The sequence below is a fragment of the Bos grunniens genome, chromosome 24, assembly GCF_055505025.1.
Source record: "Bos grunniens cultivar Pamir isolate PY7600 chromosome 24, Bosgru_T2T1.0, whole genome shotgun sequence".
Taxonomy (NCBI): domain Eukaryota; kingdom Metazoa; phylum Chordata; class Mammalia; order Artiodactyla; family Bovidae; genus Bos; species Bos grunniens.
Window position 1 is genome coordinate 34,339,014 of NC_141188.1, and position 20,187 is coordinate 34,359,200.

The 20,187-nt window shown below is 41.2% G+C and overlaps 1 protein-coding gene across 9 annotated transcripts in view; it reads right to left on the reverse strand.

Moving 5' to 3' along the window:
• Positions 1-20,187, reverse strand: part of LAMA3 (laminin subunit alpha 3) — a 259,339-nt gene that overhangs the window by 45,707 nt on the left and 193,445 nt on the right. For all 9 annotated transcript variants that reach the window (XM_086372933.1, XM_086372941.1, XM_086372935.1 and 6 more), the window contains 13 exons: positions 18,621-18,727; positions 15,192-15,242; positions 13,618-13,769; positions 9,773-9,883; positions 9,557-9,668; positions 9,183-9,350; positions 7,455-7,651; positions 5,919-6,035; positions 4,526-4,680; positions 4,139-4,280; positions 3,207-3,309; positions 749-865; positions 485-664 (listed from right to left, as the gene is read on the reverse strand). In XM_086372933.1, coding sequence (XP_086229059.1) covers positions 485-664; positions 749-865; positions 3,207-3,309; positions 4,139-4,280; positions 4,526-4,680; positions 5,919-6,035; positions 7,455-7,651; positions 9,183-9,350; positions 9,557-9,668; positions 9,773-9,883; positions 13,618-13,769; positions 15,192-15,242; positions 18,621-18,727 — 1,712 coding nt within the window. The remainder of the gene's footprint in view (positions 1-484; positions 665-748; positions 866-3,206; positions 3,310-4,138; positions 4,281-4,525; positions 4,681-5,918; positions 6,036-7,454; positions 7,652-9,182; positions 9,351-9,556; positions 9,669-9,772; positions 9,884-13,617; positions 13,770-15,191; positions 15,243-18,620; positions 18,728-20,187) is intronic.

Sequence of the window (20,187 nt, forward strand, 5' to 3'; positions counted from 1 at the left end):
ATATGGCAGAAACCAACATAACATTGTAATTCTCCTTAAATTAAAAATTAATAAATTAAAAAATAAATCTTTCCTTTTTGATCTTTAATATCAATCATAATCCAAGTGATCATGATTCAGGGACTACATCTCCACTCTATAAAAGGGAAGATCAACAGCAATATTTCATGAATTTTTTTCAAAGTATACAGGTTTTTTTTCTAATCATGTGTGACATAGGCAAAATTATTTAAGTCAATAAAAAATTTTAAGGAATTTTACATGTTCTGATTCTTTCCACTGCCAACCACCTTGGCTCCTCCAAAGTCCTACTTGGTCCTTTTAACTAAGAGAATAGCCATATTCTTTGAATGGATCATGTGAAGTTTCTTCTTAATATTTTAATTTCTAAGATCAGATTTTACTGGGGAAAAATTACAACGGACCAAAGCACATAATGATGGAGAAAACAGATAATACATCCTGGCCAGAGAACACCTGCTACCTGAGTTATCCGCATCACTGAGAGCCTTGTTGAAGTCTTCGCTCTGGGTGCTCCCATAGGTATCCTTAATTCTTTCCACATCTGTCTGAATGGGGTTGAGCCCATCTAGAACCTCATTTGTGATGTCATTGGCGTTTCTGACCAGGCTCTTTGCACTACTGATTATGCCATCGATGTCATCTAAGGCACATACAAACAGGGAGGTGTAAGTCTCTAAAATGTTTGACAAAGAAGCCAAGTCCAGTGGGTTAGGGAGCAGCTGACCTCTCTGTATTCCACGAAGATCACCTCGGATGCTGGTGAGATTGGTGTCTATCAGGCCTTTCTGAACTGTCATAGTTTTCAGTGTTTGCTGCAGGTTGTTGAGAGCTGGGCTGATTTCTGAAATAAAGTAGGAAGAGGCAATTACCCTAAAGATCTTGATCCTCCGTGGGTACTGGTGGCCCCTGAAGTAGCCAGGGTCTGCACAGCATTGAGCAGACCTGCATCTTAGGGGTCATCCCCAAGATGCCCACTGCTTGCTCCTAGACCCCCAGGTCCTCCATTATAGAAGCCAGGAGCATACAGAACCTGTGGTACCAGGCTCCTCGGAAATGCACATGAAGAAAGGGAAAGGCCTACCAACTCAAGGAAAGACTTAACTTCCGCTCTGCTCAGGGCAAAAGTCTCTGCTTAGTAAAGGAAAGGGATGGTGGTGGTGGTCTAGTCTCTAAGTCATGTCAGACTCTTGCAACCTCATGGACCGTAGCACACCAGGCTCCTCTGCCCATGGGATTCTCCAGGCAAGAATACTAGAGTGGGTTTCTGTTTCCTTCTCCAGGGTATCTTCCAGACTCAGGAATTGAAACCGGTCTCCAGCATTGTAGGCAGATTCTTTACCAACTGAGATACGAGGGACACCCAAGGAAAGGGATGTGCTATCTTATTCACTGCTGTGTCCAGGCACTCTTTGGGGTAAAATACTCTTTGGGGTAAAATATTAGTACATATTTATGGAACAAGCGAATGAATGTATGAATAAATTAATGAATGAATAATACATAAGGGATGCCCCTTTGGTCAAGAGTAAAGAAATATTGGGCTTTCCTGGTGGCTCAGTGGTAAAGAGTCCACCTCCCAATGCAAGAAACAGGGGTTTGATTCCTGATCCAGGAGGATCCCACATGCCGAGGAACAACCCTTGAGCCTGTGCTCCAGAGCTTGGGAGCACAGCTGAGTGCATGTGCCACAGCTCCTGAAGCCCGAGGGCCCTGGAGCCCATGCTCGCCAAGAAGAGAAGCCACTGCAATAAGCCTGCACACGGCAGCTACAGAGTAGTCCCCTGCTCTCCACTACTAGAGAAAGCCTGAGCAACCACAAAGACCCAGCTCAGCCATAAGTAAATAAATAAAATGCCTTTTTAAAAAAGAGTAAAGGAATGTTGTTGAGAGAGCCCCACTGAAGCAAACTCACAAAGCAGGCACCATTCCCATTCATTTCCAAACTGACGCATTCAAGGACATATTCAGTGAAAGGAACAAAGCTCATAGGCATTTCTAGCTGATAATATCGCCCCTTGGGGGTCATGGAAAACCACCAGTGAATGCTTTAGTGTCGAGTTGATGACACATGGCTTAAACTGTGATTCCAGGACTGGTTTAAATAACAATGTAGTTAACATCCTAATCCTTCTAAAAACACACATCTTCACCTTTTAGCTCAAATTTTATAAAGAGAACAGGGGTCATACCAGGAAATTTTAATTTTTGAAATGTGCTAGGCAGACTACATATTTTTGTGTATTTTCTTTTTCACATTTTCATATTTATTTTTCATTTTAAAAAATCCAAATGATAAATAAATGTATTTATTTACTGGTAGAGGGTATCTAATCACTTTGAAAGGATTAAGAAGGTGAATGAGGGCTATGAACTGAGATATCTGCTCACCTATGAATGACCACAGGAGACCAGAGAAAAATCAAGGGACAGCATTTTCTGAACACAGGAATTTGGTGAGATTGAGATTTTTTTTTTTTTAAATCAAATTAAATAAGGGGAAAAATTCAAAGGCAAAAAATTTAAAAATCCTCATATATCACAGTGGTAGTGATTTTTGGTGCTTTTACTTACTAAGATTTTAGGGCTTAAGAAATTTTGAAGCAGTTGCTCTAATGACTTGATGCTATTTATCTGGGCCTTAAATAAGACAGCAGCACTGTACACACCTCAAAGCTACGTGGGTCCCCAGTGCTATGGGCATATGGGACTAAATGAAGAATCCTCTCTCCCAAATCCAAGGCCAGACCCAAACAAGCCTATCAGTCTCAAGATTTATTTAGATTCATGAGATTCTAACTAATTTGGTTTATGTTAGAATATTGGCTGGTGGTAGTCAGTTGCAAAGTCGTGTCTGACTCTTTGTGACCCCATGGATTGTAGCCTACCAGGCTCCTCTGTCCATGGGATTTTCCAGGCAAGAACACAGGAGTGGGTTGCCATTTCCTTCTCTAGGGGATCTTCCCAACCCATGGATCGAACCTATATCTCTTGCATCTCCTGCATGGGCAGGCAGATTCTTTACCACTAGTGCCACCTGGGAAGGGTAGAAACATCAAATCAACATATTTACAAAGTGCCACCTACAAGGACACTGAGATTCAAGAAGTGCATTTGCTCCTGGTCTCATAGATTGTTTCCAAGCTCTTGACTATCCCAGCCCCCAAAAGCCACCCCTTCCATACCTTGCTGTAGCTTCTGCTGTGTTATCTTGGCTTCGTTTAACAGTTTATCGCTGTTGGAACTCAGAGTTTTCGCTTTTCTTGGAAGATCTTCCTTTATTACTGTCTGAAAGCAAAGCATTTATCAGTCTTAGATGTGATACATACATTAGGAAATACGGAGTAAGAGTTTTCATCCTAGCCCTTAACTTTAATCTTTAAAAATTGAGGGTAGAAGGTAAGGCAGAGTTTTAAAAATACTGTTCCTTAAAAGCTACAGTTAGGGCTCTAGGTAGACATTTGTGACTTGGGGAGGTGGACCCATCACTGTTGACATAATGATAAATTATGTGACACCTTCTTATCTTCTGTCACTTGTACAATGCCCTCTGCAATACTAGAGGACAGAGCTGAATTACTTTTAGGCTTTTAATCTTTAGGAGATTAAAAATCTTCAACCTTCCAAGAAGTCTGTTCACTAATTCACTCACAGTTAATAATTTGTTCTTTATTTTTAGATATAGGCCTATTATATAATGCACTTCAGATCCCATAGGATCCACAGACATGCCCAGGTGAATGACAAATGACAGGAAATAAATTGTTCTCAAATGGTGTACAAAAATCTCTTCTTTGGCAAATGATGATACCTGATCACACAGCTTAAAAGCATACCTGGTAAGAATCAGGGTATAATACTTTCATAGTCCAAAATCAATAATCAGGGTGATTATTATCTGGTTTTACAAATGATTTTGAATACTGGGCTATGTTTATCCAAAAGTCAAGTAAATACAGAAATGACATATTAGAGCAAGTTCAAGTCTATTCTAGATAACAAATTCTGATCTAAAATAAGCTTTGTTTTTTTCTATTCCCTATGCACACAGAAAGAAAACAGAGAAGTGAGTCATCTCCAGAGTGTGTTGAGAGAAGGTGTCACGGCAGATACCCACCTGGAGAGCAGCCTCAGATGCAGTGGTGGCCTTGTCGGCTGCATCCTCGGCCGCTTTGATGGCGTTGAGGATGTTCTCATAGGCAGTGGCAGCGTCCACAGCACAGCGCACCAGCTCATCCCCACTGGCGTTCCTCTTGATCCTGGAAGATGGTATAGGAGGAGGGCTCCAGCAGTGGCCTCTGCCTGCAGCCAAGCCCCCTTACCTCCCCATTCATTTGGCCGATGGAGATTTGGGGCTGTGGGCTCCGAGCCTCTGCTCCAAAGATGCAGCTGGGAATCAGCTGGGTTCGGACCTGGGACCTGGGTGCCGCCCCCCTACCCTGGTCCATACTTCCTACCAGGCTCCAGCAGCCCCTGCGGTCAGACCCCCAGGCGGCCCACTCACTCCTCTAGCTGCTTGGCCAGCTCCTGTAGGGACTGCGAATGCCTCTCTGCCTCCTCCACCAGAGATGCTCTGCTGGCCGATCTGGAAAGTTCTCTCACTTTGTCACTTAGTTCGTGTCTTGCTTCATTTAAAGTGACAGCTAATTTTTCATATTCCTGTATTTTCCAAGTAAACAAGAGATAGTGTCAATTTAAGCAAAGCACGGATATGCCATTTTCCTGAACTCTGTCATAAATGAGGTTTCCAGGAAGCAACAATGAGACACTGTTTCCTGAGCCCATTCACTACACCAATTACTCCCTGGTTACTTCACACAGTGGCACTGTGAATATTCTCCCAAGTTTCACCACCATTTTGAGCATTTTCCATACGGTGGGTACCCACTTTGATAAATTTTATGAAAGCACATTATTATCCTTACTGTATCACTGTACTAAACCTAAACACTTTTTCTGCTTTAGAAACAGCAAACATAAAAGATATTTTCAAAATGCCCAGTGGGCTTCTGAGAAATATTGCCAATCTTTTACCAGTCCTAAATGTCTTCTGTTAATTAATGTATGCCTGATTTATTTTATGTTTAATTGCTTTTCAGCTTCAAGAAGGTATAAGTGACATAAAACTGTAAGATATTTGAAGTGTACAAAGTGATGATTGGATATATGTACACACTGTGAAAGGATTCCCCCCCACCGAGTTAACACATCAATCACCTCATATTTTATCCCCTTACCTTCTCTGGGGAGTGAAGATGAGAAGATTTAAATTATACTTTTGTAGCAAATTTCAGTTATACAATACAGTGTCATCAACTGGAGTCACTTTTTTGTTTTATATTAGCTCCTCAGACCTTATTCATCTCATTGGTGAAAATGATATTTAAAAAATACTAGCACAATTTGTTTTTATTACAAAAGTAACATTCACTTATTTCAGGCAAATTAGGTAGATAGATAGGCAAATAGATATAATACAAACCTATGGTTGCTGGGGGCAAAGGATACTTAGGGACTTTGGGAAGGTCATGTACACACTGCTATATTTAAAATGGATAACTGATGTTACCTGCCAGCCTGGCTAGGAGGTGGGTGGGGGGAGAATGGACACGTGTGTATGTATGGCCGAGTCCCTTCACTGTTCACCTGAAACTACCACAGCATTCTTAATCAGCTATACCCCAATGCAAAACAAAAAGTTTAAAGTTTGGGAGAGAAAAAAAGAAGACGCATCATTCACCCCTCCCCTAAGGGACAACCGCCGTTAACATTTTGGTATATTTTCTTCCATCTAAAGACGTATATTTGAGGGAAAAAATGTTTAGCCGATCTCATAAGTTCCTCGAAATGTAATTTAAGTGCTTTTCGAGTTTCTAGAAAACAAGTTTTGTCTCTACCTCATGGCTTTTCTTCATCAATTGCAGGACAATATTAGTTTGCATCAAGGAAGAATCTGCCGTGGCTAGACGCTTGGTGAAGTCACTCTGGAGGGAATTCATTTCCTTAACTTGTCTCTGCAGAGAAAAAGATCTTTGAGCTGCATGATATATTGTCAGAAGGCACAGGCATATTTATTGGACAACAGCATAGAGGTAATTTCAGAGTCAAAATGTCTTCTTGAACTTAAAGATCATCTAGGAAACTCCTAAGTCATGAGACATCAGTTCAATTTGTCATGTGGAGGTGTTGTCATAGTTTCCACAAGCTACATGCCAACGAAACAACCCCTGTTGCATTGGAGGAGGTTTCTACACTAGGGCCAACCAGGCCACTGAGGTGGATGCACAGTTAAGCTCTGGTTAGTGTATCAGGTCGAGGGAGTTGAACTAAGCAAATCAGCACCATCAGTACACTCTACATGCTGGTCCTGATGAAGATGTAGGGGCGTTTCAATAAGAAAGCACACAGGAGGACTTCCCTGGCGGTCCAGTGGTTAAGACTCTGCACTTCCAATGCAGGGAACGCAGGTTCAAATCCCTGGTTGGGGAACTAAGATTCCACATGTCACATGGTGCAGCCAAAAAAAAATTTACTAAAAAAGCACACAAGACCTTAGGAAACCAGGGTAGAGGCTGCCAGAATTCAGAGATCCGTAAAATTGGGTCCTGCTCCCTCCCCTTGGCATAATCCAACAGAGGTATTACTTGCAGCGCCTTTGGGAGTTAACCATATTGCCATCTGCGAAGATATTATTCATTTTCTTTTACCAAATTCCTCTTTCTTGGGGTGGGGGGGGGCTGGGTCAGTCCTATGTTGGGCTTCCCAGGTAGTTCAGCTGGTAAAGAATCCGCCTGCAATGCAGGAGACCCTGGTTTGATTCCTGGGTCAGGAAGTTCCCCTGGAGAAGGGATAGGCTACCCATTCCAGTATTCTTGGGCTTCCCTGGTGGCTCAATAAAAAGGATCCACCTGCAATGTGGGAGACCTGGGTTTGATCCCTGGTTTGGGAAGATCCCCTGGAGGAGAGCATGGCAACCCACTCCAGTATTCTTGCCTGAAGAATCCCCATGGACAGAGAAGCCTGGCAGGTTACAGTTCATGGGGATGCAAAGAGTCAGACATGACTAAGTAATTAACACACACACACAACACAACACAAAATGTCAGTTATTTAAAACCTATATTGTATACTTTGAATTAATTATAACAACAGTAATTTTTCAACTATTTGGCAGCACTATTTCTCCAGTCCTCTACCAGTCAGGAGTTGGGGTGAAGAGATGGGGTCTGCTTTCCCTGTGGTTTAAGTTCAGAAACACTTCTGGCCGTTGAAGAATAAGAGATACTTTGATTTTGCATTTAATGCCTCATTCCTCTTTGATTAGGGTTTCCCACACAGACAGGTTCCTGACTGCCACTTGATTAACATTAAAGTTCCCTGCTCCCTTGTGCTTGTTCTTAACTGAACCGTGCAGATTCTGACCATGACCTCACCTTGATGGATTCCAAAGCCCTCTCATTTTCCCGGTTGAGGCCGGTGGCCTGCTTTGCTTGGGTGCTGGCCTCCTGCAGAGCAGCACGGAAGCCACTGAGTTTGGCTTCGTAATCATTTAAAGCATCTCGTATATTCTTCGCCAGTCCATTGTTCTCCATCTGGTGGTTTTCCAGCCAGCTCCTTATCCGATTCAGCACTGAAATATATCACCTTTTTGTTTTCCACTTGAGAAATGAGTGCATTGACACTAAGTTATAAAGACTACAGAAGAACTAATTTTCTACTCACTGCATGGTTTTCCTTGAACTTGCAAGGGAATGAGAAAGGAGGCTAGTGTTTATGTTATGCTGTGCGCTGTACACATTGTCTCATTTAACTTTTATGACAACCACATGAAGACAGTGATTATCATTCTCTTGTTTCAGATAAGAAAACGGACGGCCCGAGAAATTAGGTGACAAGGTTTCAGCCTTGGAACTGGAACTGAACTTGAAGAGTATAAAGCACATTCTCCTTCTATCACTAATACTGTCTCCGAGGCTAACATTAAATTTAAACAATACAAATGCTAAAGGAGAGAAGCCACTATTTGTAGATTAACCACTGATATGTCATTCCACTAGAGAATAAAGCTCAGTATTTGGAAAAATATAGGCCTATTATTTTTAAAGTTTTGAGTTAATGTGGCATTTTCCTTAGTTCAAATCTTTAGATATATTCCCTTAATTTCTAGTACATCCATTTTTTTGGTAGTAGTAATGAGAATATCAATGTATGATTCAAAACCCCAGTGGTGCTGAGGGGACTATTAAAAATGATATAATGAGAAAGCAATAGAGCTGAAAGAAGAATGAAAATGCAGTTAATATCGCTTCTCGGCCTTTTGGCTAAGATCAAGTGAAAATGCAGTTAAAAACAAAATAGAGGTACCAGTGTCTAATATCTAAGGAGAAGAAACTATTTTTTTGCATGATGGTAAGATATTCTATTCTATGGATAAAGATGTGGTGTGTGTGTGTGTGTATATATATATATATATATACACACACATATGTATCATATTCAGTGGAATATTACTCAGTTGTTAAAAAGAATGAAATAATGCCACTTGCAGCAACTTGGATAGACACAGAGATTATCAAAGTAAGCAAAGAAAGCCAGAAAGAGAAAGACAAATACTATATGATATCACTTATATGTGGACTCTAAATCTAAATGTGTGATATGTTCACAAATGAACTTATCTACACACAGAAACAGACTCCTAGGCATGGATAACAGACTTGTAGTTGCCAAGTAGTAGGGGGTAGGGGAGGGAAGAATTGGGAGTTTGGGATTAGTAGCTGCAACCTATTATATATAGGATGGATAAATAACAAGGTCCTACTGAACAGCACAGATACCAGTATTCAATACTCTGTGATAAATCATAACAGAAAAGAATATGGAAAAAAATTCACATGTGTGTGTGTAACCGAGTCACTGCTGAAATTAACACAACACTGTAAATTAACTATAATGTAATAAATGTTTTTTAAGAAAAAGGAGTTCTATTCCACAACCTCTCAGTAACCTGGAAGGGCTACCCGTTTGTACCACATGATGCTCTACCAGTGATACCGGCTGAAATGGTGACCCCTCCCCCAACCTGGCACGGTGTACTCTGCGCCTTGTATGTCAAGGCCAGTCAGAACAGACTGGATGCAAGCATCTGGAAGGGTGCTTACCTTGCTGAGCCTCTCTTCTTTCAGCTTCGGCATCCCTCAGGTGCTTCCCAAAGTTGCGGGTCCTCAGTTCCCTCATCATGCGCCCTGCTTCAGCCAGCTCTCTGGAAAAATCACCTGAAGGCAACCTGTTTCCATCTCCCTCTGTCCCAGATATCTGCTTCACGAGAACTGGAAAACATCAAGCTATTTATTAAACTGGGAATTCTGGACTCCAGGAGACCACTAAGAAAAGAAGCAGGGACTTTGATAGAGGGCTTGTATTGGTTTTTTAGTATCACTATGGGCTCTTTTTCATAATGCTGAACTCTTTCTTTGTACAACAAAGACTAAAGTAGTATAAAAGATATTTAATTGGGCTGAGTAATTCTTCTTACTGTGCACATTCCGGATGACATTTTTAATCTTCGAGTCCAGCTCTTTTGCACTTTGGGTTGTCCGATCAATGTTGTTATATAATGTTTGTGCTTTTCTGGAATTTATTTGAACCTATATGAAGAGTAAATTGATGAGCAACAAATTAAGTTGTTGGGAGAAAAAACTAGCAACATTTTGAAGCAAAATGAGTTAATGCTATTGACCTAACATATTACCTTTTCTTGCAAAGTTTCAAATTCACGATTCAAGTTACTCAGTTCTTTTTCCAGACCATCCATTTTTGATTTATGATTTGAAATGGTGGGACGGTAGCTGAGCAGCTGGTTCTGGAAAGTAAAACACAAAGTTAATCACACTCTAGAGTAGAAATCTGGAGTAAGTCTTATCAACTTGGTAAACCTGGTGATGATATGAAAAGATTCATTGATTAAGATCAGTGCTGCTCCTTAGAAAAAAATATGGTTCTTTGAAATAGGCCTCATGAAGAATTTATGTTCTGATGTTGTGATATGGTTCTAAAATAAAGTAGGAAAATTTAAAGACAAGAAGAGACTTTATTTGAATTAATGACCTAACCTTATAGAAATGAGGGTGATGTTACTTACTTGATATATTTTTAAATTCTATAATAAAGTCAATTTTTAAACTTATATTTTACTTGATTATGCTAAAAACAAGTATCTATGGCTACTCTGTTGAAATAATCTATAGATTCAAAGAATTATAGAGCAAGAGAAAAACTCAGAACTCATTAAATTGAATACCTTCATTTAATAGGAAAAAAACGAGAAAACAGAAACCTAAAAAAGTTGGGTGATTTGGCCATGCCTTGGAAGTACAGATTATCAGTGAGACCAAAATCCAGGTCCCCTTCCTCTTTTGGGTACTGAATGGCAACATTACTTTTAGAGGGGACACTGCTGCATATGGGTTTCCCTGGTGGCTCAGACGGTAAAGAATCTGCCTACAATACAGGAGACCCAGGTTCGATCCCTGGGTCAGGAAGATCCCCTGGAGAAGGGAATGGCTGGCTACCCACTCCAGAATTCTTGCCTGGAGAATCCCACGGACAGAGGAGCCTGGTGGGCTACAGTCCACGGGGTCACAAACAGTCAGATATGACTTAGTGACTAACAATACTACTATTGCTGCATGTAATATCTAGAGTAGCAATTACTTTCAATTTGGGATTGTTGCTTTTTTTAAGTTTTAACTTTTTCGTATTATTTGGTTTCACTTAGCATACAGAATCTTAGTTCCCCAACCAGCAATCAAACCTGCACTGAAAGCAGTGTCTTAACCACTGGACTGCCAGGGAAATCCCTCAATTTTTTGGAAAAAAATGTGTTAATATCTTGAAAGTTTTTACAAGAAAAAGCAATAGTACTATCTCTACTTGTACATAAGAGCCAGCCTCAGGTAAAAAAACACAGGCTTTTCAGCTAAGGGCCAAACCCTAGGTCCACCACTTCATAGACAAGCCCATTGGGCCTTATCTCCTTCATCTGTCTATCAGGGGTTGCTATATTAAGCTGCTGGGTTCTTTTTGGTGGTAAGTGGGCTAATGTATTATAAAATGTCACGTATATGCAGAACCATTCAAAAAAGTTGGTTGCTTTGTCATACATATTCCTGCTCAGTTTTCACAGTGTTTGTGTGATATTGCAAGAAGATGGTTCTATTTGTGCTGCAGAAAAACGAAGCACATGATTGCAGGTCAGAACAGCTGGATAAGAGGTATAGTGGGTGAACATACTCTTTAGAATTTCATCTTGGTGTGAATTCTTCTAGAACCACCACATACTAGCTGTGTGATTGTAGGCAAGTTACTTGGCTTTTACATACCTATAAAAAATAGCACTATTTCCCTCACAGGGTGTTGTAAGATTTAAGGGCCCTGGGCACAGGATGGATACCACAATGTTCGTCCCTTCCCTTCCTTGAAAAAGTGCAAGACTGTATTGATGACATCAGTCACTAAAGTGCCTTTTTATTTTTTCCCTCTGAACACACAAACGCTTTTCCCCTCTCCTCTCCATATTAAGCCTTCTAACCGTGCACTAAAATTACCCTCATGGGATGGAAAAGAGCCATTTTTTCCAGCACTATTTATTTTTGCTGTATGTACTCAACCGTAGCCACTAATGGTTTCAAAGCAGCCTTCATTCCAAAAGCCCTTAATTTAACTGTCCTTTCTAACTTAGGGTTCATTTCACCTACTAAATTTTTTTACTTTTGAGTAGATTTTTTTAAATTTCTGTGATTTTTTAATTAGATCTTCTCACATTTACCTCTTCTTGTTTGGTTTCTTGTGTTTTAAAAGTTTTTCTAATTTCTCGTTTCTTTCATTGGATGTCACCCTGTAAAGTAGTTTTCAGACTGTCCTGTGATTTCTGTTTTTGCTACAGGGACTCATCACATGACTGCTGCTTCTGCTGCATGTCTTTCTCATTATCTTTCACAGTGTTTTCAGGCTCATTCTGAGAGGGTCTCTTGTGTCCTGCACTCCTTGTGTCCTGTCTGGTGATCTCAGGGTCATCATCACTCCTGCTCCCCCTGGGTCCTGGCCCCCCAAGTCCAGGACCAGGTCTTATATCGGCAGCTTAGGACTTGCACACTATGGTGATGCTGACAATGTCACATTGCAACACAGATCCTGGTCTGTGAATCTTGTCCACGTCCTAGCTATAAGGTTGTAGCTTTCCTAGTTCTCATACAATTATTGCCTAACAATGGTAACTGGGAAGTTCCAAGTTTGTTTCTTCAGTCTTCATTTGCAGGCAGAAAAGCCCCCATTCCCCCCAGCCAGGAAGCCTGACTCCAGCCCATGGGGCACTTTCAGCCCCAATACTTCTCAGGATACCCTCTTAGCTACCTTCTTTCCAAGTGTACATAGAACATTCTCCAAGATGACCATGTTCTGAGCTATGAAAGAGGTATCAACATACTTAAAGAGAGCTGGAATCATAAAGCATTTTCTCTGATCCCAACAGAGTTAAACTAGAAATCAATAATAGAGAGTTAACTGGAAAATCTGCAGTTTGGAAATTAAACAATATAGCTCTAAATAACTTAGCGATCAAAGATATGTCACAAGGGGAATCAGAAAATCTTTTGAATTGAATGAAAATGGAAATTGGCACTTAAAAATGTGTGGGATACAGCTAAGGTACTTCTTAGGGAAAAACTTATAGCACTAAATGCTTATATTAAGAAATGTTTTGGATCAGGAAATAAGCTTTTATCTTAAGAAACTAGAAAATGAATAGCAAACTAAACCCAAACCAAGCAGAAGGAAGAAAAGATATGGATAAGAACAGAAATCAATGACATTGAAAACTGAAAAACAACAGAAATCAATAAAATAAAAAGATCAATAACATTGATAAACCTCTAGCCAGAATAATTAAAAAAATAGATAAGACACAAATGACCAATAACCGGGATGAATGAGAAAGCATCACTACAGATTTTGCAGATATTAGAAGGATAATAAGGAAAAATTATAAACAATTATATGTCAATATATTTGGTATTAATAATTTAGGTGAAATGAAAAAATTACTTGAAAAGCATATATTACCAAATATCACTCAAAAAGAAATAAATAATCCTAATTGTCCAGTACCTATTTTTAATTGATCTTGTAGTTAAATTAAGAGAAAAAAAATTAACAAAGAAAATTCCAGGCCCACATGGCTTCACTGGAAAATTCCACCAAACATTTAAAAAAGAATTAATGACAATTTTACCAAAATTTGCATTTGACTCTTCTGAACACAAGATACTGAGATAAAGACTATGAGAAAAATGAGACCAGAAACATTCAGTACGTAAGGAATGTTCACTTAGAAGTGTCAGTGTTCTGTGTTCACTGTACTTTTCACCAGGAGAAATCTAATCTTCATTTAGAGCAGAGGAAGGACAGCTGCCCTGAACCTTAAGTGGAGTCAAGCTCCCCACCCCTCCCTGCATGAGGAGTATTCATTCACGCAGCATCTGTGAATCCACCGAGTAACTGCTCTGGGCCAGGCATCGTGTGGGCGCCAGGGGTACGTACCCTCAAGTCCTTGGTCTGGGTCTCCAAGCGCCTTATCTGCTCCAGGGTGCCTGCGCTGACACTCAGGCCCTGCAGCTGAGACTTGACCAGGCGCAGCTCGTCGTCCATGGTGGCCAGGTCGTTCAAGAGCGTCATCACACAGCTGTCACAATCTGTGGGGCCACAATCAGAGGCACACGTGCTGCTGGCTGGAGCCACAGGAATGCAGACCAAGCCGCAGGGCCACACAGCAGCCCGGTTAATACACACATAGCCCATCACGGGCAGAAATCCCCATCCGGGACTTCTCAGAGAAGGATGCAATTCTGAAAAAGGGAGATCTCTAGACGGGAGCATTTGACAAAGAAATGGTGCAGTGGGGAGAATGAGTGAGGATGGTCAAAAGGTACAAACGTCCAGTTATAAAGGGAAACAAATATTGTATATTCACGCATATATGTGGAATCTAGAAAAATGGTACAGATGAACCTATTTGCAGGGCAGGTACAGAGATGCAGATGTAGAGAATGGACAAAGAGGGGGAGGGAAGAGTGGGACAAACTGGGGGAGAGGCACAGACAAATATATACCACCACGTGCAAGCCAGCTACGGGGAACCTGCTGGATAGTGAAGCGAGCTTGGCTCAGTGCTCTGTGATGACCTAGAGGGGTGGATGGGGTGAGGGCAGGAGGGAGACCCAAGGGACAGGGGATACACGTACATATATGACTGATTCACTTCATTGTACAGCAGAAACTAACACAAGATTGTAAAGCAACTATACTCCAAGAAAAACATTTAAAAAAATAAAAAACAAGTAACTTAGCATGTAAAATGCACAGCATGATGACTATAGTTAAGGACACTCTATTATATATTTGAAAGTCACTAAAAAAGGAGATCTTAAAAATTCTTAATATACAGAAGAAAATCTGTAACTGTGTGAGTTGATGGATGTTAACTAACTGTGGCGATCATTTCACAACCTATACATATATCAAATCATTATGTTGTAGACTTTAATACAATGTAGCATGTCAACTATATAGCAATACAACTGGGCAAATAAATGGTGAACCTATGCAACCTGTTGCTTATTTCGTATATGGGAAAAGGAATAATAAATAGCTTTTATTTACTGAGTGCTTGCTATTTACCAGGAATCATGATAAGGGATTCATAAGCATTTTTCCAACAACTATATGAGGTTAGTATAGTTATTACTAACCTCAGTTTCACCACTGTACAAATGATGAAACAGGCTGGAAGAAGCAAGGTCACTGGCATGAGATCAGACAGATATTAGTTGGCAGAGACTGGATTTGACCCTAAGTAGCCCTGCTGGAGAAGGGCATAGCAACCACTCCAGTATTCTTGCCTGGAGAATCCCATGGACAGAAGAGCCTAGTGGGCTACAGCCCATGGGGTAGCACAGAGCTGGAGACGACTGAGGCGACTTAGCACACACACACAGCCCTCCTTCCACCTCCTCCCACCTTCTCCCACCAGCGCTTTCCCATGTCACAGTCTGGGGTTCACAGATCTGAAGCTGAACCCCACAACCTGGAAAGAAGGAGCCACTTTCTTTACTCACCGTCACATTCTTCTCCGGGACCACTATCTTTGGGTTCCTGGTTTATGCAGTCTGAAATGAGGAGTAAACAAAGAAGGCAGTGCTACTAAACTTACTCTTCATGTACTTTTTAACTCGGCTTTTAGGAAAGCTAGTTTCAGAAAATTTCAGTCACCCAACCACCCAGTATCGCCAGCTCTTCCCTTCTCCCTCCTTCCCTTGGGGCCACTGTTCTGAGAGCTGTCTTGGATCCCAGCAGTCTGGCTGCAGGAATGTCTCTTGTGGCCTCTCTGATGATATATTGCTTCTTCTCTCCAAAGGGTCATGTGATTCCTATGAAGTTAACACTCCAACTTGTTACTGTTGCCTTCATTTGGTGGCCTCTTATACAACTGCTGATGTCTCTTCCAATATCATTCGAGAACATTCAATAGACACTCACTGAGTGCCTTTGAGCACTCCCTAAGTTCCATGGCCCAGTGCTAGGGGCAGGAATACAAAGATAGAAGACAAAGTCTCTGCTGTCCTATAGGCGCGGGTTCAATCTCTGGTCAGAGAACTAATGCTCCTTAATGGTCAGGGAACGTAATGGTCCTGCAGGGGAGGTAGACACATTTTACAGCAGTGTGACAGATGCTATAAGGGAGATATGCACACACAGTGGACTAGCTACGGCTAAATCTTGAGGTTCTCAGCTACAGACAGGAAAGCCTAACGGTCATCCTTGGACATTCTTCACTCTGCTAACTTCTACTCCTTTCCCCATACCATGCATCCTTAATACTGAAATGTCCTCTCATTTCCCTCTGAAAAACCATCTAACTTCATCAAAGGAAAACTCTAAACTCGAAACTTTCTTAAACATGCAGCAAGGAGGCCTTCAGGTGTGTTCTCAATGGCAGGCAATACTCTACACTTTGTTTGTATACAGATACGTTTTAAACCATGTTTGCTTTTCATTGTAAAAAAATACATAAGTTTACTATGGAAAATTCGGAAAGATCAGAAAAATGAGATAAAACATTATCCTTGATCCTACGACTCAAAGACAATCAATGTGTCCCCAGTGTATATTTGCGTACACTTTATTATACATAATCATAGGTTTCTCTTACTCATCCTTTAAAAAAAAAAAAAAAACCCTTTTGTTCACTCTTACATGTATATATAAGAAGGACTGATGCTGAAAGGACACTGGTAGGACTGATGCTGAAGCTGAAGCTCCAGTATTTCAGTCATCTGATGTGAACAAAAGACTCATTGGAAAAGTCCCTGATGCTGGGAAAGATCGAGGGCAGAAGAAGAAGAGGTTGTCAGAGGATGAGATGGCTGGATGGCATCGCTGGATGCAATCAACATGAACTTGGGCAAACCCTGGGAGACGGTGAGGGACAGGGAGGCCTGACGTGCTGAAGTCCATGGGGTCACAAAGAGTCGGACAGGCCTGGTTGACTGAACAACAACAATATATACATATAGCTGTGTCAACTTTATTTCCTCAATTAGACCATGAACTCCTTATAGGCAGGAAACAAGGTTTTATTTCCTTCACAAACTTCTGCAAACACAGCACCTTGAACAGTCTATGGGGAACTTGACTTATGAGGAGGATTGATTTATCAGTGCAATTTTCTCAACAAGTTTGAGTTTTGACCACCAAGGAATCTGTCCATTACTAGGTAGAAAAAAAAAAAAAAAAAAAAACCAATGAATGAAAAAAGGTGGGGGGGAGGGAATCCCACAGGAACAAATGTGTCTCACGTGTGAACATTTTATTCCATTCGAGGAACAAACAGTTACCATCCTCACTTCAGGTTGCTTATTTTTGTTATTAGAGTAGGGACAAGGAGGCTTGAAAAGGCATCCATCTCAAAGTATGATGTGTCTGATATTAAAACGTCTCCTGAACACCTCCAAGGACCTCCAGAGACAGTAGATAACTCATCTCCTTCTAAGCCAGTCCTTTTCATCTTTAAACATCTGACACTTCCTACTCAGAATGATTTACGATAGGCCTCCCTCTAGCTTCCACTCCCGGAAGCGAGTTCCAGCCCTTAAGTCACATAGAAAGAGACCCACCCTTCTCCCACACATGCCCCTTTCAGATCCGTCCTTTCCAAGTCTACTCTCCACTGTCCTCTCCACAGGGCTGCAGGTCCCTTCACAGCTTCACTGTCTTTCTGAACAAATTGAAGCGTGTCTATTGCTTGCATGGGCACCGGACCAGGGAACAGTAAGCCACCTGGTTCTGGACACCAGAACTCGGTGGAGACAGTACAAGGCGTCTAAGGGGCCATGTCACTCTCTTGATTCATATCAAACTAACCACTGACTGAAACCTTAGCTGTGACTCACTTATCACTACAGGACTGACCACACGCAAGCCTCAACATAATCTTATCTGGTTAGAACTGGCCCCTCACTCCAGGCTGTTGAGGACCTATTTTATTCTAAATGTGTCATAGGAGGTGTTTTCTGGCTCCTCCAACTTTGTGTCATCTGATAACAGAGTGGGCAGGCCTTCTATATTTCCATTCAGGTCAACGATATTGAACAAGATGGAGCTCACATGACGCCCCAAAAAGTGAAAGCAGGCACCCAAGGAGCCATTTACTCTGCAGTCCTTTGGGAACAGTCACTTGAGCAGATCTAATCCACACATCCAGGGTGTAGTTCTTTACCTTGTCTATAAGATGAGAGATTTTATCTAAGGATTTGGTACTGTACTATATCAATGGCGTTTTCCTGATAAATCCATTAATGTTCTCCATTAGACAGAGGATGACAAGCTTGGATGCCATCACTGACACAACAGACAAGAGTTTGAGCAAACTCCAGGAGACAGTGGACTGGGAAGCCTGGCGTGCTGCAGTTGGACACGACTTAGCGACTGAACGACAGCAAATATTTTCCATCAAAGAAGGAAATGGAGACTCTCCCTTTTTTCCCCAGCTTCCTTTTTCTCCTAATCCATCTATACCAACTTCCAGTTAATGTCTTTTTCCTGGTAGGTAAAATCCATCTCAATTATACACTCACATTCTAGAACAGTTACTGCTTTAGGAGAAGAGCACTTTGGATTCTTCAGATACACATGCAAAGGAAGCTGATGAGAGAATAACCTTATAATGCAAAGAGAGATCTCACCAAAATCACTGAAATAGGATCTAAAGTTATTTTGGCTATAATTAAAGAAGTTTTAAAAACAATTTACCTTAACAAAAACCTACTTGAAGTTATTCACCAAAGCTGTGAGTACTACCTAAGCATTCCCAACTTTGTCAAAACAAGGGCACAATTTGTTACATGCAGTTGTGTGCATGCTTCCTGAAAAGGTCTGTTTGGCTTCTTTGTCTGCTATGATATACCAGTTTGATAAAGGTAAGTTAACAGAGGTGTGAGTTGATCTTACCTCCGTTCAAGGTTAACAGAGGTGTGAGTTGATCTTACCTCCGTTCAGGGGGTCACAACTGCCCAACTGGCCGTTGCTGTTACAATTGCATGGCTGACAGCTGCCTCCAAATTTCTGGGGATTTCCAAAATATCCGGGAGCACACCTACACAGAATACAGAAAAAGAGAGGAAACACCCAAAGAATGCGTCATTGACTCCACCCAGTTTTCTCAACTTCCAACTCCCTGTTTGGGATATCGTAACCCTATGGGAGAAAAGGCTGACATAGATTTGCGTGAGTGAATGTATCTCAGTAGAGATATTTGTGACTTGAATGGGAATGGTGAGGATGGGAGGCAGGCAGAGATTTCTCCCTTCCCCCTTGACACGCAGATGACATACCTACAGCCAAATGGCAGATGAACGAAACACAAACAGGAATCAGTGGTCTGATCAGTATGGAAATTAGGGATGGGTGAATTTTATGCAAGAGCTGAATTTCTGAAGATATGACACAATTACATACTGCTTAATTTACAGCTAATTTCCTCAAAGGTAAAAAAAGGAAAATTAATATAATTTCAATTTTTTGCATAAAGGGGGATTTTATTAATATTTCTTATTGTACTATTCCAACTCTGCATAATTCACACTTATTTGCACTAATTACTGCAGTGATATACATAAGGGGCTTAAATAACTGAGCAGTTATAGCTGCTACCTTGGCCCGAGGCTTTATTATTCTAGATGATTTAGTGATGAAATGTCAGTTCCTTATTTATAAGTTAAAAGATAATATTTCCTTGATGGTGAGTTTCTACTTTTCTCAAACAATAAAACAAACCCATGTTAATGTTTCTGGAACTGGGAGGTAAATCAAAATATTTATGTTCATTAGCAAAATTCTACTTCCACTCTATTACCCACCCCACCCCCCAAATTGTCATTAAGTTGGTATGTGTGTGTTGTCTTATTATCAATGGAACTGATACAATCAAGGAAATATGGCATTTGACTCTCTTCCAAAAACTTAGGGCTTCCCATGTGGCACTAGTGGTAAAGAATTCTGCCTGCCAATGCAGGAGATGTAGGAGACAAGGGTTCGATCCCAGGGGTGAAAAGATTCCCTGGCAGAAGAAATGGCAACTCACTTCAGCATTCTTGTCTGGAGAATCCCATAGAGAGGAGCCTGGCAGGCTACCGTCTACAGGGTCACAAACAGTTGGACATGACTGAAGTGACTGAGCATGCATGCAACCCAAATTTAAGTTTGCATATCAAAGAATTTCCAGGCAATTTAAATATGCGTTTCCAATGGATAAACTGGTGATATAGTGCAAAGGACACAGGTTTTGAGTCAGTGAGATCTGGCTGCATTGATTCCTGCTTTCACCACCATGCATGTAATCTTGGGCTTATCTGATTCCACTTCTTCATCTGATTCCACAAGCTTCCACTTCTTCATCTCCTGCTGCTAAGTTGCTTCAGTCGTGTCCGACTCTGTGTGACCCATGGACTGCAGCCTACCAGGCTTCTCCGTCCGTGGGATTCTCCAGGCAAGAACTCTGGAGTGGGTTGCCATTTCCTTCTCCAATGCATTAAAGTGGAAACTGAAAGTGAAGTC